This window comes from Schistocerca gregaria, chromosome 2, assembly GCF_023897955.1.
Source record: "Schistocerca gregaria isolate iqSchGreg1 chromosome 2, iqSchGreg1.2, whole genome shotgun sequence".
Lineage (NCBI taxonomy): Eukaryota > Metazoa > Arthropoda > Insecta > Orthoptera > Acrididae > Schistocerca > Schistocerca gregaria.
Window position 1 is genome coordinate 777038622 of NC_064921.1, and position 21728 is coordinate 777060349.

The window sequence follows — 21728 nt, forward strand, 5'->3', positions numbered from 1 at the left end:
GCATTCCACTGCCCCCAAACCACTGCTATTTACAACTTGAGCAGTGTAAGACGAGAACTCCTTGGAGGGCATGATGGATGCCTGTTGTGTTTTCTGGTGAAAGCTGGTTCTGCCTCAGTGCCTGTGATGACCTTGTGTTAGTTAGGTGGAGGCCATTTGAGGGACTGCAACCAACCTCTCTTTGTGTTGGACACGCTGGACCTACACTTGGAGTTATGGTCTCAGGGTTGCCACAAGCTCTGGAAATCAGGGTATTTCAAACATGTCAGAAACATCAGGGAAATATTAGGGAAATTTGAAAAAACACTGGAAAAATCTTGTTTTTTGTCTCAGTAGATGAAATGGTTTCTTTACTGAGATGTTATGTATTGTCGCTGGCTGAGTGCAGCTGAATACATGTGCCGTTTCCCTACCCCCTCATCTTCCTGCTTCTCCCTTTTCTACCACTCCCTCAGCTTGCAGTCAGTGCTGCCACCACTTCTTGCCACTAGCCTAGTAGCTGCTGATGAGAGGCAGGGAAGCGTGAGGAGTGATTTGTTTGGATCTGATTCTCAGAAGCTGTTGACACAGCGGCTGGAGACGGTGGTCATGTATGCATGAGTTGTGTCTGACTGATTGTGTGAATGTGTGTGTTTTCTCATATTCTGACAACGGTTAAAGCCAAAAATTAATTGTGAGAGTGTGATTGTCTTTTCTATGTGCCTGCCTGTGGGTCAGCAATCATCTAGACAGTGAGCTGCTACATATCCTCATTAGTATTGATTCTCAGAGTATTATCACAAGTTATCTGTTGCATGGATTGATCACCATGGTCTCCTATCATCAATATGGTGCCTGTGACATGTGAATAGGTGGCCACATGAGTGGACTTCCATGGCGGACTAAAACCGCAGGCCATTTCTGTGGGTATATCTAACGAATTGGGCTTGCCGACCTGAAGCCCATCGTTTTCCACTAATGTGCAGGCCGTACCCATTGGATCTAGTGTCACCAATCTGCTCACAGTCCAGGTCTGTTTGTGTGTGCCGTAGTGCAGTGGATTTTCATGGACCCAGGACTGTGGTGCTCCATGGCAGGCCAGAAGCCATGGGTGATGGTTTTCAGGAACTGTGGCTGCCTCACCACAAGCACATTGTACAGTGCGGTGTTTTATAGACACTTTATGTATTCTAGTGCATTTTGGCACTTCAAAAGTAGTTTATATATTAGAAAGTATGGATGATAAGAAGAAGAAAATTGTGGTAGTCGCTGGCAGTTTGTACACTATGTACTCACGTATTTCTTGAAAGAAAAACCACACAATACCTGTAAAACATGGACATAACACAATGGGTAATAATTGACAATAATGGACATAGTAGAACCAACATTTTGTTGGCAGTCACTTATAGTGTTGATATACACAACTCTTCCCTCCTTTATACACTTCTTTCAAGAGGCCTACTTTTTTGTGAGATTATTTCTGAAATCAGTGAAGGTATTTTAAATCTGTCTTGTGACACCAATGAATTGCATATTTTTGTCACCAAATATGTTTTGGTTTACTGAAAAAAAAGTGTGTCTTAATGAAACATATATACTATTTGGCTTGTTTTCTCCATCTAAAAACAGTTCATTACAAAAAATGTTGATGATAGTACTTTAAGATGTTTGCTCACATGTTTGAAAATACTGTAGTTCTTAAATTTTTTTTCCAACTTTTGTCTTTTCTTACCCTTGCAATCTCAAGATTTGTGAGGGAAAAATGGTAAGACTTGTCTGGAAATCAGGGAAATATCAGGGAGTATCACTTGGGAAAACTTGTGGCAACCCTGGGTCTGGGTGTGATTTTGTATGACAACAGGAACACTCTTGTGATTATCTCATGCACACTGACTGCAAATCTGTAGATCCGTCTGTCAGTTTGACCTGTTGTACTGCCATTTGTGAACACCATTCCAGGGAATGTGTACCAGCAGGATTACACTCGCCTGCATACCACTGTTGTAACGCAACTTGCTTTGAGAGTGCCAACATGTTGCCTTGGCCTGCTTGATCACCAGGTCTGTCTTTAATTGAGTACATATTGGACATCATAAAATGATAACTCCAGCATCATCCACAAACAACACTAATTCTCTCTGTATTGACAGACCAAATGCAACAGGTATGGAACTCTAATATACAAACTGACATCCAGCACCTGTACAATACAATGCATCCACGTATGCATGCTTGCCTTCAATGTTCCAACAGTTACACTGATGATTAATTTTCCAACATTTCACATTTGTAATGGTTTATATCACACATACATTAATGTGTGGTCTGGCATTGTTAATCACATAAATATTTTGCTTAGACAATAGTATTCCTGAAATTTCGTTACTCTACATTAATTAATTTTTGATGTTGCCGTTTTTTTCCGTCAGTGTATTTGATGATGCATGGCTAAATATAGCCTAAGAGTTATCATATTTACTTCAGTGTACTGAACATTTACATGTTTTGTGACAAGTTATTTATTAAATTTTAAATGAAAATATGTGTAAAAATTTTTAAATGGAAAATCCAGGATGGAATATAACAATATTATGAAAAGTGTAGTTATTTTTTTCTTGTTTCAATTCAAGAGATCCATTTCACAAAGTTTTTAGCCCATTTCCTATCTCCTGCATGCATTTCCCCCTGTTACCAAATTTATGATTCCTGGTGTTTCAAGACCTCAAGATGTGCCCTATCAATCTATCGCTTCATTTACTCAATTTGCACCATTAAGTTCTTTTCTCTGTGATTTGATTCAGTATCGCTTCATTTATTACTGATCTACCCATCTAATCTGCAGCATTCTTCTGTAGCATCACTGTATCCTCTCTTGTCCTTACTGTTTATTACCCAAGGGTTAACTGCATATAAAGATGCACTTAATGCACATACTTCCAAGTGTGTGTGTGTGTGTGTGTGTGTGTGTGTGTGTGTGTGTGTGTGTGTGTGTGTGTGTGTGTGGATGGGGGGGGGGGGGGGGGGGATGTGTGACTGGAGTCGGACTGTCTCACATGGGTGAGGAAGAGGATTCTGTTTGTAAACATACTATTCTTTATCTTATATGTGTATGGAAAGTTCATTTAAAGATGAACAGATTAAGAGGAAGGAAACTGAAACAGATAAAAAGTGGATTTTCATATGTGCTTGGCGAAACCTCACGGGAGCATCACATTTTATAAACATGCCAATCATATCTTCCAACTGTAAATAATTCTGTGTGTGGTGTCCAGCTTTCTATTGAAGGTGTGCTTGTACTTTTATCTTCATCAGGTCTTGTGGAGAGGAAGAAGAAGAAGGTGAAGAAGAAGGCGGTGATGAAGAGGGAGCAGCTTCAATCCATGTAAGCAGATACTAGCCCTTCCATGTCTTATTTACATTTTATTCATCTTAAAGTGACAAATATCCTTTCCTACATTCAAACCGAGATATCATACAACTATTTCACTCAATTGGAGTTAAAATTTTCTAATTTTTCTTTTATTAGTTGCTTATTCTTACTAACCATAACTCCGTCTGATCTCTATAGCGAACAATGGACAAATTAATGGTATGTATAGCTTTGTACTTGTCTTCTTATCAATATATAAAGAGATAATCCTTATGATTTCTTAATTCTTTACATCTGTAATTATTCATCAGAGATTCATTTTTATCATAAACTGCTTCCAGAGATATAATATTTGTGCATTCTCAATGTGACTTCAGTTTGCATAATATCAGAAGAATAACCTAATGTAACATAACTGGGATTTCTTCATGTTACTCAAGACGTAGCATTTTTTATGCAGTCTCATTTATCAGTTGGTTCAGCATAAGTGATCATTTCAGATATTCTGGAAAGTTGAACGCTGAACTTTGGTACTATAATGTCAGTACCAGTAGAGAATAATTTTTTAAAAAGAAAAAGAGGTCAGCTGGAAATGTAATATGACAGGAGACAGCCAACTGCTCACCATTTATTAAAAATATTGATGCAAGACTGTGGAGAAAGTGGGGCTAGAGGGGAAAAAAAGAAAAGAAAAAAACATGAAATATTGAACTACTAGAGCCTTCAGTGGAGCAGCAAAATCACAGAAAAGATGTAGAAATATGCTTTATAAAGTAGAAAGTGACTCAGAAAGCCAGGCTAAGAGAAATAACACACTTCACAATAAAAATATGGTGAGAAGAATATAATAGGAGGAAACATTCCACGTGGGAAAAATATATTTAAAAACAAAGATTATGTCACTTACCAAATGAAAGTGCTGGCATGTTGATAGATACACAAACAAACACAAATATACACACAAAATTCAAGCTTTTGCAACCAACGGTTTGCTTCATCAGGAAAGAGGTAAGCAGAGGGAAAGACGAAAGGATGGGGGTTTTAAGGGAGAAGGTAAGGAGTCATTCCAACCCCAGTATCGGAAAGACTAACCTCAGGGGGAAGAAAGGACAGGTATACACACACACACACACACACACACACACACACACACACAAATCCATCTGCACATACACAGACACAAGCAGACATTAAATTTTTTGCCAACTTTTGTCTTTGCTTACCCTTGAGATCTCAAGATTTGTGAGGGAAAAATGCTAAGGCTTGTTTGGAAATCAGGGAAATGTGTGTGCGAGTGTATACCTGTCCTTTCTTCCCCCTGAGGTAAGTCTTTCCGCTCCCAGGGTTCGAATGACTGCTTACCCTCTCCCTTAAAACCCACATCCTTTCGTCTTTCCCTCTCCTTCCCTCTTTCCTGACGAAACAACTGTTGGTCGCGAAAGCTTGAATTTTGTGTGTATGTTTGTGTTTCTTAGTGTATCTTATCAACATGTCAGCGCTTTCGTTTGGTAAGTCACATCATCTTTGTTTTTAGATATAAAAATATGGTGAGGATTACAACCTCATATCGAATTCCAAGTTAGCAGTTCCAGTTTAGCTTTTCTATCATTTTTCCATGTCCCATCACGTGTATGGCAGAGAACAACCTCTCAGCAAGATGACAGCAATTTCTTTGCAATTAGCACTGAAAATGAATTAATAAAATAAGAAAAGGCTGCAAGTTACAGTTGGATGAGGCACACAGTATTATTAACCTAGAGTATGTAATAATAATGAGCTGCAGGAATTTCATAAGCACAGGTAGGGCTCATAAGCTGACGGGGCAGATAAAAATCAAAATTAGAAGAAGAAAAGTATAATATGGGGAAAGGGTAGAAGTATAGAAAGAGAAGAACAAATAAATAATAATAAAGCACTTAGAGAAAGTAAACTAAAAATTAAAAGAAAGGACAGGGAGGGGTGGGGGACATTCACTAATGCAGCATGTGAAACAAAATGGAGTAGGAAGGTATGGGACATGGGGACATGACTAAAGAGAAAAAGGGTGAAAGAAAGAAGGAGAAACTAATATTACAGAAAAGAACAGAAATTACACCAAGAGAACTGCCAAAGGTATGTATAACCAGGAAAATATGTCTAGTAAAAATGTTGGAAGAAAACTGGAAACAGCAAAAAGTATTTGTGTGGCAGAGAGTACATAAATATAATGAATACCATAAAATCAAGGAAAAATATTTAAAGAGAAAGGATAAAAATGCAGATGAAAAATTAATAAATTTAAACTCTCGAAAACACTCTCAATTCTGTAAATACTTTTCAATTCATAAGCTTATTTGCAAATACAGTTCAAAATAAAAAATGGAAAAAACTCACACCCACACATTACTGTGGTCATATAGCACATAATTTGGAATATTTACTCCATATTTAGAAGACAATCACTCATGAGCTCTTGTGTAGTACTACTGAACCTGTTAATACTTCACAATTGCTAAAAATGTATGGGAATTGAATATTTGTCATAATCCCCTTCTCCCCTCTCTCCCTGTCCATCTCCTCCTCCCACATTGCTCTCTCTGTCCATCTCTCTCTCTCTCTCTCTCTCTCTCTCTCTCTCTCTCTCTCTCTCTCTCTCTCTCTCTCTGTCCCCTTTCTCTGTCCACCTCCTCCTTTACCCTCACTATGTCCATTTCCTCCCCCACCTCTCTGTCCATCTCCTCTTCCTCCCTCTCTCTGACCTTTAGACTTCCTTATTACAACTGCGAACAAAACCTCAAGTAGTGGAAATTTATGTCGCTTAAAATGAATGTATAAATTGATGGGGATCATTGGTATAAAGGGTGTGAGAGGGACCTCTTCAACTGCTAGATCTGTGAGGGTAGTAGCTTCAGTGACAGTATTTTGCTAAGTTCTAATCTACAGTTGGGCAGGTTTACAAAGTTGTTAATGATTCAGATTCCATAGTAGTATTCTGCTCATAAGCCAGTCAGCTATAAATATAATTTTCCTGTTTTCCATTAAAACACCCTGTGAGAAAGAAAACAAAATAGCATGCAGTTGTGTATACAGTTTTTGTTTAAAATTATGGATATGAAGAAAAAATATGTATAGGAGAAATGATTTGTCTTATGGTTTAAACGTCCTGCTTTTGTAGTTAAAACTGACAGCGGAAAAAAAATCTCACATTTTACAGCGTAGCATGTTCTTTCTCGCAGTTGGTTTTAACATAAAACTTGTAGATTGTTGTTTAAAGAATATATAATATTTGTTGGAGTATCACTTAAAAATTTGAAGTAAATTGGTCAAGATCTTTTTGAGATTATTGCTAACAACATTTCCCCTTCATGTATTATATATGTATTTACATACTCTGTGTTGTTGTTGTGGTCTTATCCTGTGCAAGCTTCTTCATCTCCAAGTAACTACTCCAACCTACATCCTTCTGAATCTGCTTAGTGTATTCATCTCTTGGTCTCTACCCTCTACACTGCCCTCCAATACTAAATTAATGATCCCTTTATGCCTCAGAACATGTCCTAGCCAACCAATCCCTTCTTCTAGTCAAGTTGTGCTACAAATTCCTCTTCTCCCCAATTCTATTCAGTACCTCCTCATTAGTTACATGATCTACCCACCTAATTCTTCTGTATAATACAATTATATATATTAAAATACATATGCTATGTCCATCTGACTGTTTATTAGAGCTGTGTGTAAAAATTTGTAGTAAATTGGTCAAGAACTTCATGAGACTTTTACTAATGAAGGAGATAAGTGAGTGAACACAATCTGGCAATTTACCTCGCCTCATGCTTCCTCCCCTTCACCCTGTTATGCTCCAGAAACAGAGTTTATCCCTTAATATATCTCTACTGCACTCTGATGTACTACATACATGGAGTATTTGTTTTTAACCCACTTCATTTAAAGCTAGACATGAATTTTATACTTTTAAAACAATATTTTTAATAATCTATGGTTTTGCCCCCCCCCCCCCCCCCCCAGAAAAAATGAATAGGAATTTTTTTGTAGGAAACTTAATTCAATTTCACTAGAAGCTGTGGGATTTGAGTTACAAAAAAAAAAGTTTCTTTTAAATGATCCCTCATGAGAACCGTCACACCCAACTGGTCAGGATTTTCAGTGTGTTGTTCAGGACACACACTCCTTGCACTGTGCAAAAATTTGCAACAAATGATTTTTCCCATAATTTTCCTTCAATGCATGGACTGTGTAGTCTTGTGAAGAACATAGACAGTAGGAGGCTAAATGTGAATTTGCTATTTGTTTTGAACTCCTATCATGTTTGTGCATCTGTTGAGTCATCGAAATTATGCCTCCCCCACCCCCCCCCCCCACCCCCCCCCCACCCCACCCCTCCCACACATACACACACAGTTGTACAGATAAATTGTGCCAGCTGAACACAAAGCCAGGACTGCGTTTCTGCCAGTTGACTGTGGTGAAATGTTGTGTTGGATGCAATGGGGGAGGTGAGAAAAGAGCCAGGGAGTGAGAGGGAAGGTTGGAAGATGATGACTGTCAGCTCAGAGGAAGGCACCAGATGTACAGGATCAGAATGCAAGAGGAGGGGCCAGCAGGTGCGTGAGACAGAAAGGTGACACATGGAGCATGGCACTGGTGAATTCCTCCGGCACATGATGGTGGTGATATGGAGAAGTAGACTTAGACTGAGTGACAGAACAGTGGAAGGGAAGTCACCGAGGAAGAAGCTGTTGGTGAAGTTAGTGTACTTGGATAGGTTGGCAGTGGATGTGGAGCAGAGGGTTAGTTGACATTAAGATGAGGAGGATTGCAGGAATCAAGGACAGGTTCCAAGAACAACTTGCATCTATGTAGTTCAGAGAAAATGGTGCTGCATGCATTCTAAAACGGCATTTGAAATTGACCATGTTGTGATCAACAGTGTGCTTTGTCATGGGGTAGGCAACTCTGTTCTCGGCCAGTTTGGAGGCCATTCATTCAGATGAACAACTGATTATTGGCTAGGCCCACATAAAATGCTGTTTGTAAAATTTAAATTTCATGGCTGGAAATGTAAATTATTAAAATATTCTGCATTATTATGCCACAGTTGGGGAATTTCTTGTTGAAATCCCTATCTGCTAAGGACATCTTCAAGGGGAAGTTGTTGGTTTTCTGAAGGCCTGATACAAATCTTGGCTCACTGCTGACTAAAGTAAAATATGGTTTCCACATGCTACTACATACAGATGTGACATCACATTTTTTGAAAATGATGCACAATTTGGCATTGTCGGACACTGTCATCTGCTCTGGTCCTGTTTGAAGGTGTCCATTCATTCAGATGAACAGCTGGTATTGGTCATCTCACATAAAATTCTGTTTGTAAAATTTAATCTTCATGGCTGGAAATGTCACACTTATCATTATATATGGTACACATCTTATTGAGCACTGGAACCCAGTACCATTCAGTTTTTCACCCGACTCTTTCTGTTTAAAATTATTTCGGTGTTTAGTAGCTATAGGCTGTCAGTGTCTAAGTCGTCTGAGTTTGAAAATGTTTTTCACAGCAGTTGATCTGTCTGCTTCTCCCCTTTTACAAGTCACCCTTGTGTTCTTCTACATGTTTTTCAACCATAATTTTAGTAGTATTTTTTTTTTTTTTTTTTTTGCACGTGTGTGTGTGTGTGTGTGTGTGTGTGTGTGTGTGTGTGTGTGTGTGTGTGTCTGACAAAGGATTTAGTTTGATAGCTTATCTAACAGTCTGATGTGGTATAAACATTTTTATGGGAATATATACTCATTGCTTTGAGAATTGGGTCCATTTCTTGTATACTTTATATTTTATTTTTGATTATAAATGACTAAGTGCTGAATGTTTTAAAACTGATGCTAACACTACCACAAAAATAACAAAAGAAAGCCTAAATTTTTTCTTAAAAAATTCTACTTATTATGTTATAATAATTATTTTGTGAACTTTATTTGGTTGTTAATGCAACAGAGATGTTAACAATTTAGGAAAATAGGCTTACTGTAAGTTTAATAAGTAGAATGTTTTGTGTTTGTTAACATTCTTAGTAGTATAATGTACATGTCTACAGGAACAAGAAATGGAAAAACAAAAGCTCCTGTTCCACCAAGCACGCTTAGCAAATCGTGGTGTTGCAGAGATGGTTCTTCTGCATATATCAGCATGCAAAGGAGTACCAAGTGAAATGGTTATGAAAACTTTGCAACTCGGTATATCAATACTGAGAGGAGGAAACAGTGATATTCAAATGGTGAGAAACAGCAATATTCATAAAACAAATTAAATCATCACACCATATTGAAGTTGGAGTTCAAGCTTTCAGAATCAGTGTCTCCTTCTTGTAGCAGAACAGTTGAAGGAGAAAGAAGAGACATGAAGGAAAAGGACTGGCAATGTTTAGGTAATGAGGACAGTTATGGAGAAGCCATCCAGAACCCTGAATCAGGAGAGACATTCCGGAGAGGATGAGAAGAAAAGTCTCAAACGTTTCCTTTTCGTCTTGTCCAGTAAGTCTCCTCTGACCTGGGATCCTGGGCGACTTTTCCATAAGTGTCCCCATTCCCTAAACATCAACAGTCCTTTTTCTTCATCCCTCTTCCAACCCCTTTAACCTTTCTGCCAGAAAAAGAAGCCACTGGCTCCAACAAAAGCTCACACATTTCTTTAACTTTCTTATATGGGTTTCTCCTTTTGCCACTTGGTGAGTAGATTTTTGATGTATCCAGTTATATAATGTAGATGTAGACACATTTCACAGGCAGTGGGAATAGTTAACATGATTGGCTGCTGACATTTGTTGAATCCTGAATCCTTATAATTGTTGGAGTCACATGGAATAGACTGTGTGGTTGTGAGGCATGTTTTGAGGAAGCTTCTCTGGTGAGAATCAAGATCTCTTGTCAGCACTTCTCAGAGATAGGTGTTGCCTTTTGAGGCAAACTAAGAAACTGCTTGATTGAGAAGTAGCAGCTTCGGTCTCATAAACTGGCATACAGCGGTGTGCTGACCACATGGCTGTCCATATCTGCATCCGGTGATGCCTGTGGGCTGAGAATGACACAGCAGCCGATTGGTACCATCGGGACTTGTAATCTTACCCTCCCACACATCACCATTAAATTTTTCTTAATGCCGTCATTGGTTTCAAAAGCTTCAAGAGGTGCAAGATATACAAAAGAAAAACTTTTTACTTATCTTCATTTTCTCTTGTTGTTGGCTCCAAGTATTGCATCTAGGGGTACATTCTGGCAGCTGAAAGTTTGATTTCACTTTGTGGGTTCCTGATGAATAAATATCTGATGAAGATTTGCCTGTATATTTTTTGAATTTTATTATTTGTCACATTATTAAATATCACACTATTTTTTTACAATTTCCACTTAACATTCCACATTACATTGTTAGTGTAGATCGTATAAATATGTCTGTCTCCATCAGAGGCATGCCCACTACTACTGACTTTCTGCAGTACTCATAATATTCCAAAGAGTTTACAGAGCAAACCTTTTTAACAAAAGAAGAATCATCACCAAGATATAACATTATTTTATAAATGAATCCAGAAATAAATTTAATAATTACGTTTAGATTGTACAATTAATAATATAAATTTTAAGTATACTGGAGATTTCATAATTTCAAATATTTTAAAAATAAGAGTAATTTTAACTGTACATACAGAGTACTAACAAATTAATTTCTTTTTATACATTTTAGCATGAAATATAATACATCATATACAAAATCAAATGAAATTCTTTCAGTCAACCAGCCAAGAATGTTCACCCCTATACCAGATATATAAAAACCAATACCAGGATTAACGAGAAAGCGCTGGTAGATAGACACAATAAAAAACACACAAACACACACACAAATTTCAAGCTTTCGCAACCCAAGGTTGCTTCATCAGGAAAGAGGGAAGGAGAGGGAAAGACGAAAGGATGCGGGTTTTAAGGGAGAGGGTAAGGAGTCATTCCAATCCCGGGAGCAGAAAGACTTACCTTAGGAGGAAAAAAAAAGATGGGTATACACTCACACACACATACATATCCATCCACACATATACAGACACAGGCAGACATATGTCAATGCAAAGAGGTTGGGCAGAGATGTCAGTCGAGGTGGAAGTACAGAGGCAAAGATGTTGAATGACAGGTGATGTACAAGGGATGGAAACTTGAAATTAGCAGAGGTTGAGGCCTGGTGGGTAATGGGTAGAGAGAATATAATGAAGGGCAAGTTCCCATCTCCGGAGTTCTGATAGGTTGGTGTCGGTGGAAGTATCCAGATAACCCGGACGGTGTAACACTGTGCCAAGATGTGCTGGCTGTGCACCGAGGCATGTTTAGCCACAGGATGACCCTCATTACCAACAAACACTGTCTGCCAGTGTCCATTCATCCGAATGGACAGTTTGATGCTGGTCATTCCCACATAGAAGGCTTCACAGTGTAGGCATGTCAGTTGGTAAATCACGTGAGTGCTTTCACACGTGACTCTGCCTTTGATCGTGTACACCTTCAGGGTTACAGGACTGGAATAGGTGGTGGTGGGAGGGTGCTTGGGACAGGTTTTACACCAGGGGTGGTTACAAGAGTAGGAGCCAGAGGGTAGGGAAGGTGGTTTGGGGATTTCATAGGGATGAACCAAGAGGTTACGAAGGTTAGGTGGATGGCGGAAAGACACTCTTGCTGGAGTGGGGAGGATTTCATGAAGGATGGATCTCATTTTGGACAGGATTTGAGGAAGTCGTATCCCTGCTGGAGTGCCACATTCAGAGTCTGATCCAGTCCCGGAAAGTATCCTTTCACAAGTGGGGCACTTTTGGTGTTCTTCTGTGGGAGGTTCTGGGTTTGAGGGGATGAGGAAGTGGCTTTGGTTATTTGCTTCTGTACTAGGTTGGTAGGGTAGTGATGGGATGTGAAAGCTGTTTTCAGGTTATTGGTGTAATGGTTCAGGGATTCAGGACTGGAGCAGATTCGTTTGCCACAAAGACCTAAGCTGTAGGGAAGGGACAGTTTGATATGGAATGGGTGGCAGCTGTCATAATGGAGGTACTGTTGCTTGTTGGTGGGTTTGATGTGGACGGATGTGTGAAGCTGGCCATTGGACAGATGGAGGTCGATGTCGAGGAAAGTGGCATGGGATTTGGAGCAGGACCAGGTGAATCTGATGGAACCAAATGAGTTGAGTTTGGAGAGGAAATTCTGGAGTTGTTCTTCACAGTGAGTCCAGATCATGAAGATGTCATCAATAAATCTGTACCAAACTTTAGGTTGGCAGGCCTCAGTAACCAAGAAGGCTTCCACTAAGTGACCTGTGAATAGGTTAGCATGCGAGGAGGCCATCCTGGTACCCATGGCTGTTCCCTTTAATTGTTGGTATATCTGGCCTTCAAAAGTGAAGAAGTTGTGAATCAGGATGAAGCTGGCTAAGGCAATGAGGAAAGAGGTTTTAGGTAGGATAGCAGTTGATCGGCGTGAAAGGAAGTGCTCCATCGCAGCGAGACCCTGGACGTGCGGGATATTTGTGTACAAGGAAGTGGCGTCAATGGTTACAAGGATGGTTTCCGGGGGTAACAGATTGGGTAAGGATTGCAGGCGTCTGAGAAAGTGGTTGGTGTCTTTGATGGCAAAATGTGTATGTAGTGTTGTCTGAAAGCTGACACTGTCCCTCAGCCACATACTCCCAATGATCCAAGTTCCACGGTCGTGGAACCCTTGTCAGCTGGATGAATGACAATGGATCGGTCAGCTTTCAGATCACGGATAGCCTGGGCGTCAGCTGTGGTGATGTTGGGAGTAGGATTAAGGTTTTTCAAGAAAGATTCAAGGTTTAGAGAGGGTGATTTTCAGGAAGAGGAGGTGGATCCCGATGTGACGGAGGACGGAAATGTTCCAGGCAGGGTTCAATTTGGATAGTGTCTTGGGGAGTTGGATCATTAGGAGCAGGATTAGGATTATTTTTCTTCATGGCAAAGTGATATTTACAGCAAAGACTACAAATGTAGGACAGTAAATCTTTGACGAGGGCTGTTTGGTTGAATCTGGGAGTAGGGTTGAAGGTGAGGCCTTTGGATAGGACAGAGGTTTCGGATTGGGAGAGAGGTTTGGAGGAAAGGTTAACTACTGAATTGGGGTGTTGTGGTTCCAGATTGTGTTGACTAGAATTTTGAGGTTTTGGGGCAGTGGAGCTGGAAGTGGGAGATTGAGTAGAAGGGAGAGACTGGGTCTGTGTGCAATGAGAGGAGGTTGAGGTTTGTTGGAAAGGTTGTGGAGGGTGAGTGAGTTGCCTTTCTGGAGGTGGGAAACTGGGAAATTGGATACTTTTTTGAGGTGGAGGGTGGCATGCTGTTCTAATTTGCTGTTGGACTGTAGGAGGATGCTCTGAACAGTGGGAGAGGAAAGATTGAGGACTTTGATTAGGGATAGGAGTTGACGGATGTGTTCATTGGCTGAGTTGATGTGTAGGTGAAGGATTAGGCAGGTGAGGGCTATGGATTGTTCGGTTTGCAACTGGTATAGGGACTGATGGAAAGTAGGGTTACAGCCAGAGATAGGAACTTTAAGTGTGAGGCCTTTGTGGATAATGCCAAATGTCAGACAAGCCTGAGTAAATAAAATATGGGAGCATCATCTGACTAGGGTGAAGGCATGTTCGCAGAGGGAATGTAAATAAAACTTAAAGGGGTCATTGTGGGGGTGTTGTGAGGGTGACATGGTATTAGAAGGTGGAAAGTGTAACATGAAGCTAAAGTCATGTGTGTACATACAGCAATTGTCAGTGGCCATACAAAGCATATACATTTGTATTTACAAGACCAAGCTCTGAATCAGAAAGAAAAGAGTTTCAAGAGAAAGAAGAATAATATTTTGCTTCTGAATCAACAGTTTCAAGAAAAATTGTTTGAATATTATACACAATATCATTACAATGTTATTTATGGATAAATCAGAATTACATCTTGAGCTTAGAGAAGTATGAATGAAATACAACTTATCCTCTTCATTCTACACTACTGACTCTGAATAGAGTTCCTCTTGTCTCTCAACATTTACCTCACCCCCCCCCCCCCTTTCCAAGAAGAAAAGGGAATGGGTAGAAAGAGAGAGAGAAGGTGTAAATAATGTATAGATATTATTACATCAGTTATCTTTTGCCTCTGTAATTGCATCCCTTTCTTTTGTTGTGGGTTGTCTGCTGAGAAACTTCCCACTCTCCTCTTCAGGCAAAAGCTGGAAGCGGTCAGTTTCATAACCACCTTTAATTACATTATATGTTATTAGGGAATGCTAAACCACCTCAAGGAAAAGAAGGATGTTGGTTTCTTCACGTCAATTGCCGGTCTTATGAACTCCTGCAGTGTTCTGGACTTAGATGCATTTGAACGCAACACTAAAGCTGAAGGGCTTGGGGTAGGATCTGAAGGAGCTGCAGGAGAGAAGAACATGCATGATGCTGAGTTCACTTGTGCCCTCTTCCGATTCATACAACTGACCTGTGAAGGGCACAATCTTGGTACGTATGGCTTGAAGGTGTTTTCATAATTGAATACTTACAACATAGCTGAACTTCTTTATGGAAACTCTTAATTATTTTTAAAACAGTCATTCGTGTTGAATTTTTTGAGATGTAGAACTTGTCTGTATCATGTGTGCAGTGCCTCTCTTGGCATATTTCAGTGAGTGAATGTGATGTCAGAGTAACAGAAGTTAATCAAAATAGGTAATGTGATGATAATCAATAGCCATCAGTACCCCTTCTGTCTGGTACTTTGACCAGTGACTAGAATTAATTATTGTTTTGCTTGTACTGTTCTAGTGTATCTTCTCTGTATGCTCAATTAGCTATTAAGGATGTTTGTTCCATGTTCCCTAGATCATACTCACAATAAATATTATAATATGCAATGTGTCACTTGAACAAAAGATTGCAGAGATGATTACATATTTGCTCGCCATGTACAAGTTTCTAATTAACTAATTACTCCAGTTTAAAAATTCCTGTATTGTATAGAAGGTGGTGTTAAGGGAAAACACCTTTAAGTTACACGTGAAAGCACTTTAAGCTGTCTGTAATATATTTTATTTTAACGTGAAGATTACAAAATAGATTCATAGCTGATACTCACCTTAAAAATGACACATTGAGTTGCAGATAGGCACAATAAGAAGATTTTTCACACTGACTTTTCAGCCAAAGCCTTGTTCAGAAAAGAAAGAAAAACACACACATACACACAAGAAGGCACATCTGATGCACACATGAGTGCCATCTCCAGCTGCTCTGGAATTGATATTCCAACCTAGACTCTTCATTGTTAGATTTATAGCCAAGCATTGCACTTCTTTCTGTGTCGAAGTTAGATTCAGCAGAGGGAAGTGCAGATTGTATTTTCTTCTCATACAGTATTGCTGTATCTCTCATAGAACATATTAGATTAAGAAGTGCCAAAATAGTTTTACGGATATGGTGTAAAGCTGTGGAATAAACTACTCCTGGCAATGAGAAACATACTATACAATTACTTTGGGAGGCATCACAGAACCTGTTAATAAAAATCCATGTTTGCAAGATAAAGGAATTCTATAATTGTATGGTAACTTAAATCTAACATTTAATTTTTAAGGTAAAATCTGAATGTTGTTTGTAATTTTAAATGTAAAATCTTATTATTGCAGGGACTATATTTGCATAAGTCTAGTTATCAAAACCCACATTGTGTACATGGTTTGCTGTTAGTGAATAAATAATAATATATCTCTTACATTTAAACTAAAGGCTGTGATTAATATTCTCAAGTATTTAAGCAAATGCATGCAAGATGTACCTGAGTGATCTCCACATATGATTCTAATTATCTTCTTTTGTACAAGGAATACCTTTTTGAGTAAAAGAGAAGCTACCCCAGAATGTTGTTGTTGTTGTGGTCTTTGGTCCTGAGATTGGTTTGATGCAGCTCTCCATGCTACTCTATCCTGTGCAAGCTTCTTCATCTCCCAGTACCTACTGCAATCTACATCCTTCTGAATCTACCAAGTCTATTCATCTCTTGGTCTCCCTCTACGATTTTTACCTTCCACGCTGCCCTCCAATACTAAATTGGTGATCCCTTGATGCCTCAGAACATGTCCTACCAACCAATCCCTTCTTCTGGTCAAGTTGTGCCACAAACTTCTCTTCTCCCAACCCTATTCAACACTTCCTCATTAGTTATGTGATCTACCCATCTAATCTTCAGCACTCTTCTGTAGCACCACATTTCGAAAGCTTCTATTCTCTTCTTGTCCAAACTATTTATCATCCACGTTTCATTTCCATACATGGCTACACTCCATACAAATACTTTCAGAAATGACTTCCTGACACTTAAATCTATACTCGATGTTAACAAATTTCTCTTCTTCAGAAACGCTTTCCTTGCCATTGCCAGTCTACATTTTAAATCCTCTCTACTTCGACCATCATCAGTTATTTTGCTTCCCAAATAGCAAAACTACTTTACTACTTTAAGTGTCTCATTTCCTAATCTAATTCCCTCAGCATCACCCGACTTAATTCGACTACATTCCATTATCCTCGTTTTGCTTTTGTTGATAATCATCTTATATCCTCCTTTCAAGACACAATCCATTCCGTTCAACTGCTCTTCCAAGTCCTTTGCTGTCTCTGACAGAATTACAATGTCATCGGCGAACCTCAAAGTTTTTATTTCTTCTCCATGGACTTCAATACCTACTCTGAATTTTTCTTTTGTTTCCTTCACTGATTGCTCAATATACAGATTGAATAACATCGGGGAGAGACTACAGCCCTGTCTCATTCCCTTCCCAACCACTGCTTCCCTTTCATGTCCCTCGACTCTTATAACTGCCATCTGGTTTCTGTACACATTGTAAATAGCCTTTCGCTCCCTGTATTTTACCCCTGCCACCTTCAGAATTTGAAAGAGAGTATTGCAGTCAACATTGTCAAAAGCTTTCTCCAAGTCTACAAATGCTAGAAACGTAGGTTTGCCCTTTCTTAATCTAGTTTCAAAGATAAGTCGTAGGGTCAGAATTGCCTCACGTGTTCCAACATTTCTACGGAATCCAAACTGACTACCCCAGAATATTCTACCATATTACATCAGTCAATGAAAATATGTAAAATATATTAACTGACTGATTTCTGTGTCTCATCATTGACCCCTCCCCCTCCTCCAAAGTTGTGAATTATTGTTATGGAAAAGTAGCTGATCCTAATTGTTTTATAGGGTTTACTATATGATTTTTTCCAGTTTAAGTTTTCAACAATATGCATACCAAAGAACTCAGAACTTAGTACATTGTTTTTTTGTAAACTACATTCATAATGACTGTGATATTTTGACAGTGCGATGTTGGATGAGCTGTGTTGTTTCTAAATTTAGAGCTAGTCCATTTGCTTAAAACCAATTAATATCTTTAACAAACAAAAAATCATTAACCACTTTTGCATAGATGCTTCTTTGATTTGCTTGACAATAATGCTTCTATCATGTCTAAAATGGAAAAAAAATGCCTCCTGATTCAAATAAAAAGGTAGACTAGACCACTGACAAAGAGCAAGAACAATAGCAGGTCCATGATTGTACCCTGCACAGTGCTCATTGTGATTCCTTTCCATGCAGAGGATATAGTGTTCTTGTTTGTGTTCCTCAAATGTCCTATTGTAACTTTCTGCTTGATGTTTCTTAAATAGGAACTAATTCAGGCATGTGCTGAACCATGTATCCGATAAAAACTTAACACACAGAAGATCTGAAATGGTGATGTTTAATCATTCCACTGGGGGCTGAATCTCGCAATAACCCTGGGTTCAGTGTGGGGTGATGGTGGGGTGGGTGGACTGCTGTGGCCTGTTGTGGGTTTGTGAACCCCTGAGGGCTATGGCGGGACGAAACCTCTCTGTTGTTTCTAGGTCTCCAGTTTAATGTAATACAATACCATACAATGGCCAGTTCAATACTGGTTACCTTTTGAAAAGCCTCATTAATAGTTTTCAGGCATATGTCAGGAGTTTACTGTTGAGCATCTATGAGCAGTAAAAACATAACCACACAGTTCTTGCATAAGAATATGGTACATATGACACTATTGAACAGAAACTGTCATTGTTTTAACACACAGGCTATTTGTGTTATACTTATTTCACAGTTAAGTTGATGCATTGTTGTTGATCTAACTAATACAGATTTCTTGTCAGAAAATCAGCCGTGGACTGACTGTCTCAGGACCAAAAGTCAGGCCCCTATATATCCTCACAAAGATAGGTACTGAAACTATACATTGTTTGATGTTAAAGAAATTACAATTGAAACATAACTCATTCAATTAACTGAATACATTGAGAAATGCCTTCTTTCTAAGGGTTTCTTGTACTACAAGGGTTAGGTCGAATTATTTGTTTGAATGATGAAATTAACAGATATAGTTACGCAAACAGCGCTTTTGACAAACCTTGTAATTATTTTGGAATTAAATAAGGGCTGGCTTTGCTAACATGTTTTCTAATAGATAAAATAGATAGTTTAAGAATCCTAGTGGTGGTTCTTCCAAATATTTATATATGTTTATAAGTCAACAACAGAATTTAAGTTACAAAACAATTACTGATTTCACCCTATAACATAAGATATTAACTAGGAATAGTCAAAATAAATTAGGAAATTGAGTACATACAAAAAACTAAACACAAAATTAGATTTGGTACGATATTTCTTAAGACTGAGGGCCAACCTTTCTCTTTTATGGAAATGCAGATTATACTCATGTGTGTTAATGGTAATTAGTCAAAAATGAATTGAAGGAGGCAGATGGCAAAACAAGAAAGGAAGTAAAGAGATCCCAGCTTGCTTCGTCACAAGAGTAAAAATATTTACAATTGTTAGATCAGTTTCAGCTTCCTTGGTGTTGTCTTCAAACAACTTAGATCACAGAATATGGACCGAGTTTTACTGCAAAATCACTTAGAGCGTGGCTATTTATAGTGAAACATGGCATTAATAAACCAACAGTTCCAGTAGTATACATTATCACTGGTGATATATTCCAGGCTTTTGCACATTTATCTCATTGACATTTACTTCTTTCTTAGATGCTGTTTTTGTGATAGAATATGATTACTGGTCAGCATGAACCAACCCTTTTGAAACAGCTGAAGATTACAGTAGGCTGTTAAACACTAGTATAATGTAAACATCACAGTGAACATTAATAACTTAAAATCTTTTCTGTAATGAATGTATTTTAAAACTCTTTTTCTTATTCCAAATACTTATACAAACTGTGTTACTACAATAATGGCAATTTCAGGATGGAAAAACAAAGGAAAGGTAACCACTTACCTATAGATGATTGACTTGTGATGCACACACATCACAGAGACTCAACTAGTATTTGTTATTTTATATCTGTACTCTACAAAGTACTGTGATATTTGCAGACAGTACAAATGTACTGATTGGGAATTTGGGATAGGTGGTTACTAAAGCTGCAGAAAGACCAGTGCCCAGATCAGCAACCGTAGGTCTCTAGATGAGCGTACTGTTCCAAAGGATTGGAAAAGGACACAGGTCATCCCCGTTTTCAAGAAGGGATGTCAAACAGATGTGCAGAGCTATAGACCTATATCTCTAACGTCGATCAGTTGTAGAATTTTGGAACATGTATTATGTTCAAGTATAGTGACTTTTCTGGAGACTAGAAATCTACTCTGTAGGAATCAGCATGGCTTTTGAAAAGACGATCGTGTGAAACCCAGCTCGCGCTATTCGTCCACGAGACTCAGAGGGCCATAGACACGGGTTCCCAGGTAGATGCCGTGTTTCTTGATTTCCGCAAGGCATTTGATACAGTTCCCCACAGTCATTTAATGAACAAAGTAAGAGCATATGGACTATCAGACCAATTGTGTGATTGGATTGAAGAGTTCCCAGATAGCAGAACGCAGCATGTCATTCTCAGTGGACAGAAGTCTTCTGAAGTAAGAGTGATTTCAGGTGTGCCGCAGGGGAGTGTCGTAGGACTGTTGCTATTCACAATATACATAAATGACCTGGTGGATGACATCGGAAGTTCACTGAAGCTTTTTGCGGATGATGCTGTGGTATATTGAGAGGTTGTAACAATGTAAAATTGTACTGAAATGCAGAAGGATCTGCAGCGAATTGACGCATGGTGCAGGGAATGACAATTGAATCTCAATGTAGACAAGTGTAATGTGCTGCGAATACATAGAAAGAAAGATCCCTTATCATTTAGCTACAATGTAGCAGGTCAGCAACTGGAAGCAGTTAATTCCATAAATTACCTAGGAGTAGGCATTAGGAGCGATTTAAAATGGAATGATCATATAAAGTTGATCGTCGGTGAAGCAGATACCAGACTGAGATTCATTGGAAGAATCCTAAGGAAATACAATCCGAAAACAAAGGAAGTAGGTTACAGTACGCTTGTTCGCCCAGTGCTTGAATACTGCTCAGCAGTGTGGGATCCATACCAGATAGGGTTGATAGAAGAGGTAGAGAAGATCCAACGGAGAGCAGCGCGCTTCGTTACACGATCATTTAGTAATTGCGAAAGCGTTACGGAGATGATAGATAAACTCCGGTGGAAGACACTGCAGGAGAGATGCTCAGTAGCTCGGTACGGGCTTTTGTTGAAGTTTCGAAAACATACCTTCACCGAGGAGTCAAGCAGTATATTGCTCCCTCCTATGTATATCTCGCGAAGAGACCATGAGGATAAAATCAGAGAGATTACAGCCCACACAGAGGCATACCGACAATCCTTCTTTCCACGAACAATACGAGACTGGAATAGAGGGGAGAACTGATAGAGGTACTCAAGGTACCCTCTGCCACATACCGTCAGGTGGCTTGCGGAGTATGGATGTAGATGTAGATACAGATGTAGCTTCACTTTAAACATGTTGATGCACATATAAAAAGTGCATAATGGTTCTGTTTCATTTCTCATACTTAGGTTATAAGTGCTGTATCATTCTCACACAACAGGCATTCAGTCACATAATAGTGAAGTAATTATTAAATCAAAAATATTATGGCATGATGTGACTTAGTACAATCTGAAGTTTCACATGAAAATTACTTTAAAAAATATTTATTAATTATTTTGTGTAAAGAAAACTTACATTAAAGTGACACATTCCACATCATTACGAACTGTCTTATTCATTATCTATAGAACAAGGATTAATGTATGTATGTATGTATGTATGTATGTATGCTTGCATGTTTATATATGCACGTAAAGATTTACATATGGACACTGAAAGTAAAGAAGTATATCTAAAGTAACTGCATTTTCC

The 21728-nt window shown here is 38.8% G+C and overlaps 1 protein-coding gene across 9 annotated transcripts in view; it reads left to right on the plus strand.

The window, feature by feature from the left end:
* LOC126335019 (ryanodine receptor) overlaps positions 1-21728 on the plus strand; it is a 691249-nt gene that overhangs the window by 580017 nt on the left and 89504 nt on the right. For 5 of the 9 annotated variants that reach the window (XM_049997852.1, XM_049997851.1, XM_049997850.1 and 2 more), the window contains 4 exons: positions 3295-3364; positions 3551-3571; positions 9445-9624; positions 14663-14894. In XM_049997852.1, the coding sequence (XP_049853809.1) occupies positions 3295-3364; positions 3551-3571; positions 9445-9624; positions 14663-14894 (503 nt within the window). The remainder of the gene's footprint in view (positions 1-3294; positions 3365-3550; positions 3572-9444; positions 9625-14662; positions 14895-21728) is intronic. The other 4 variants (XM_049997855.1, XM_049997853.1, XM_049997856.1 and 1 more) reach the window with 1 other exon arrangement.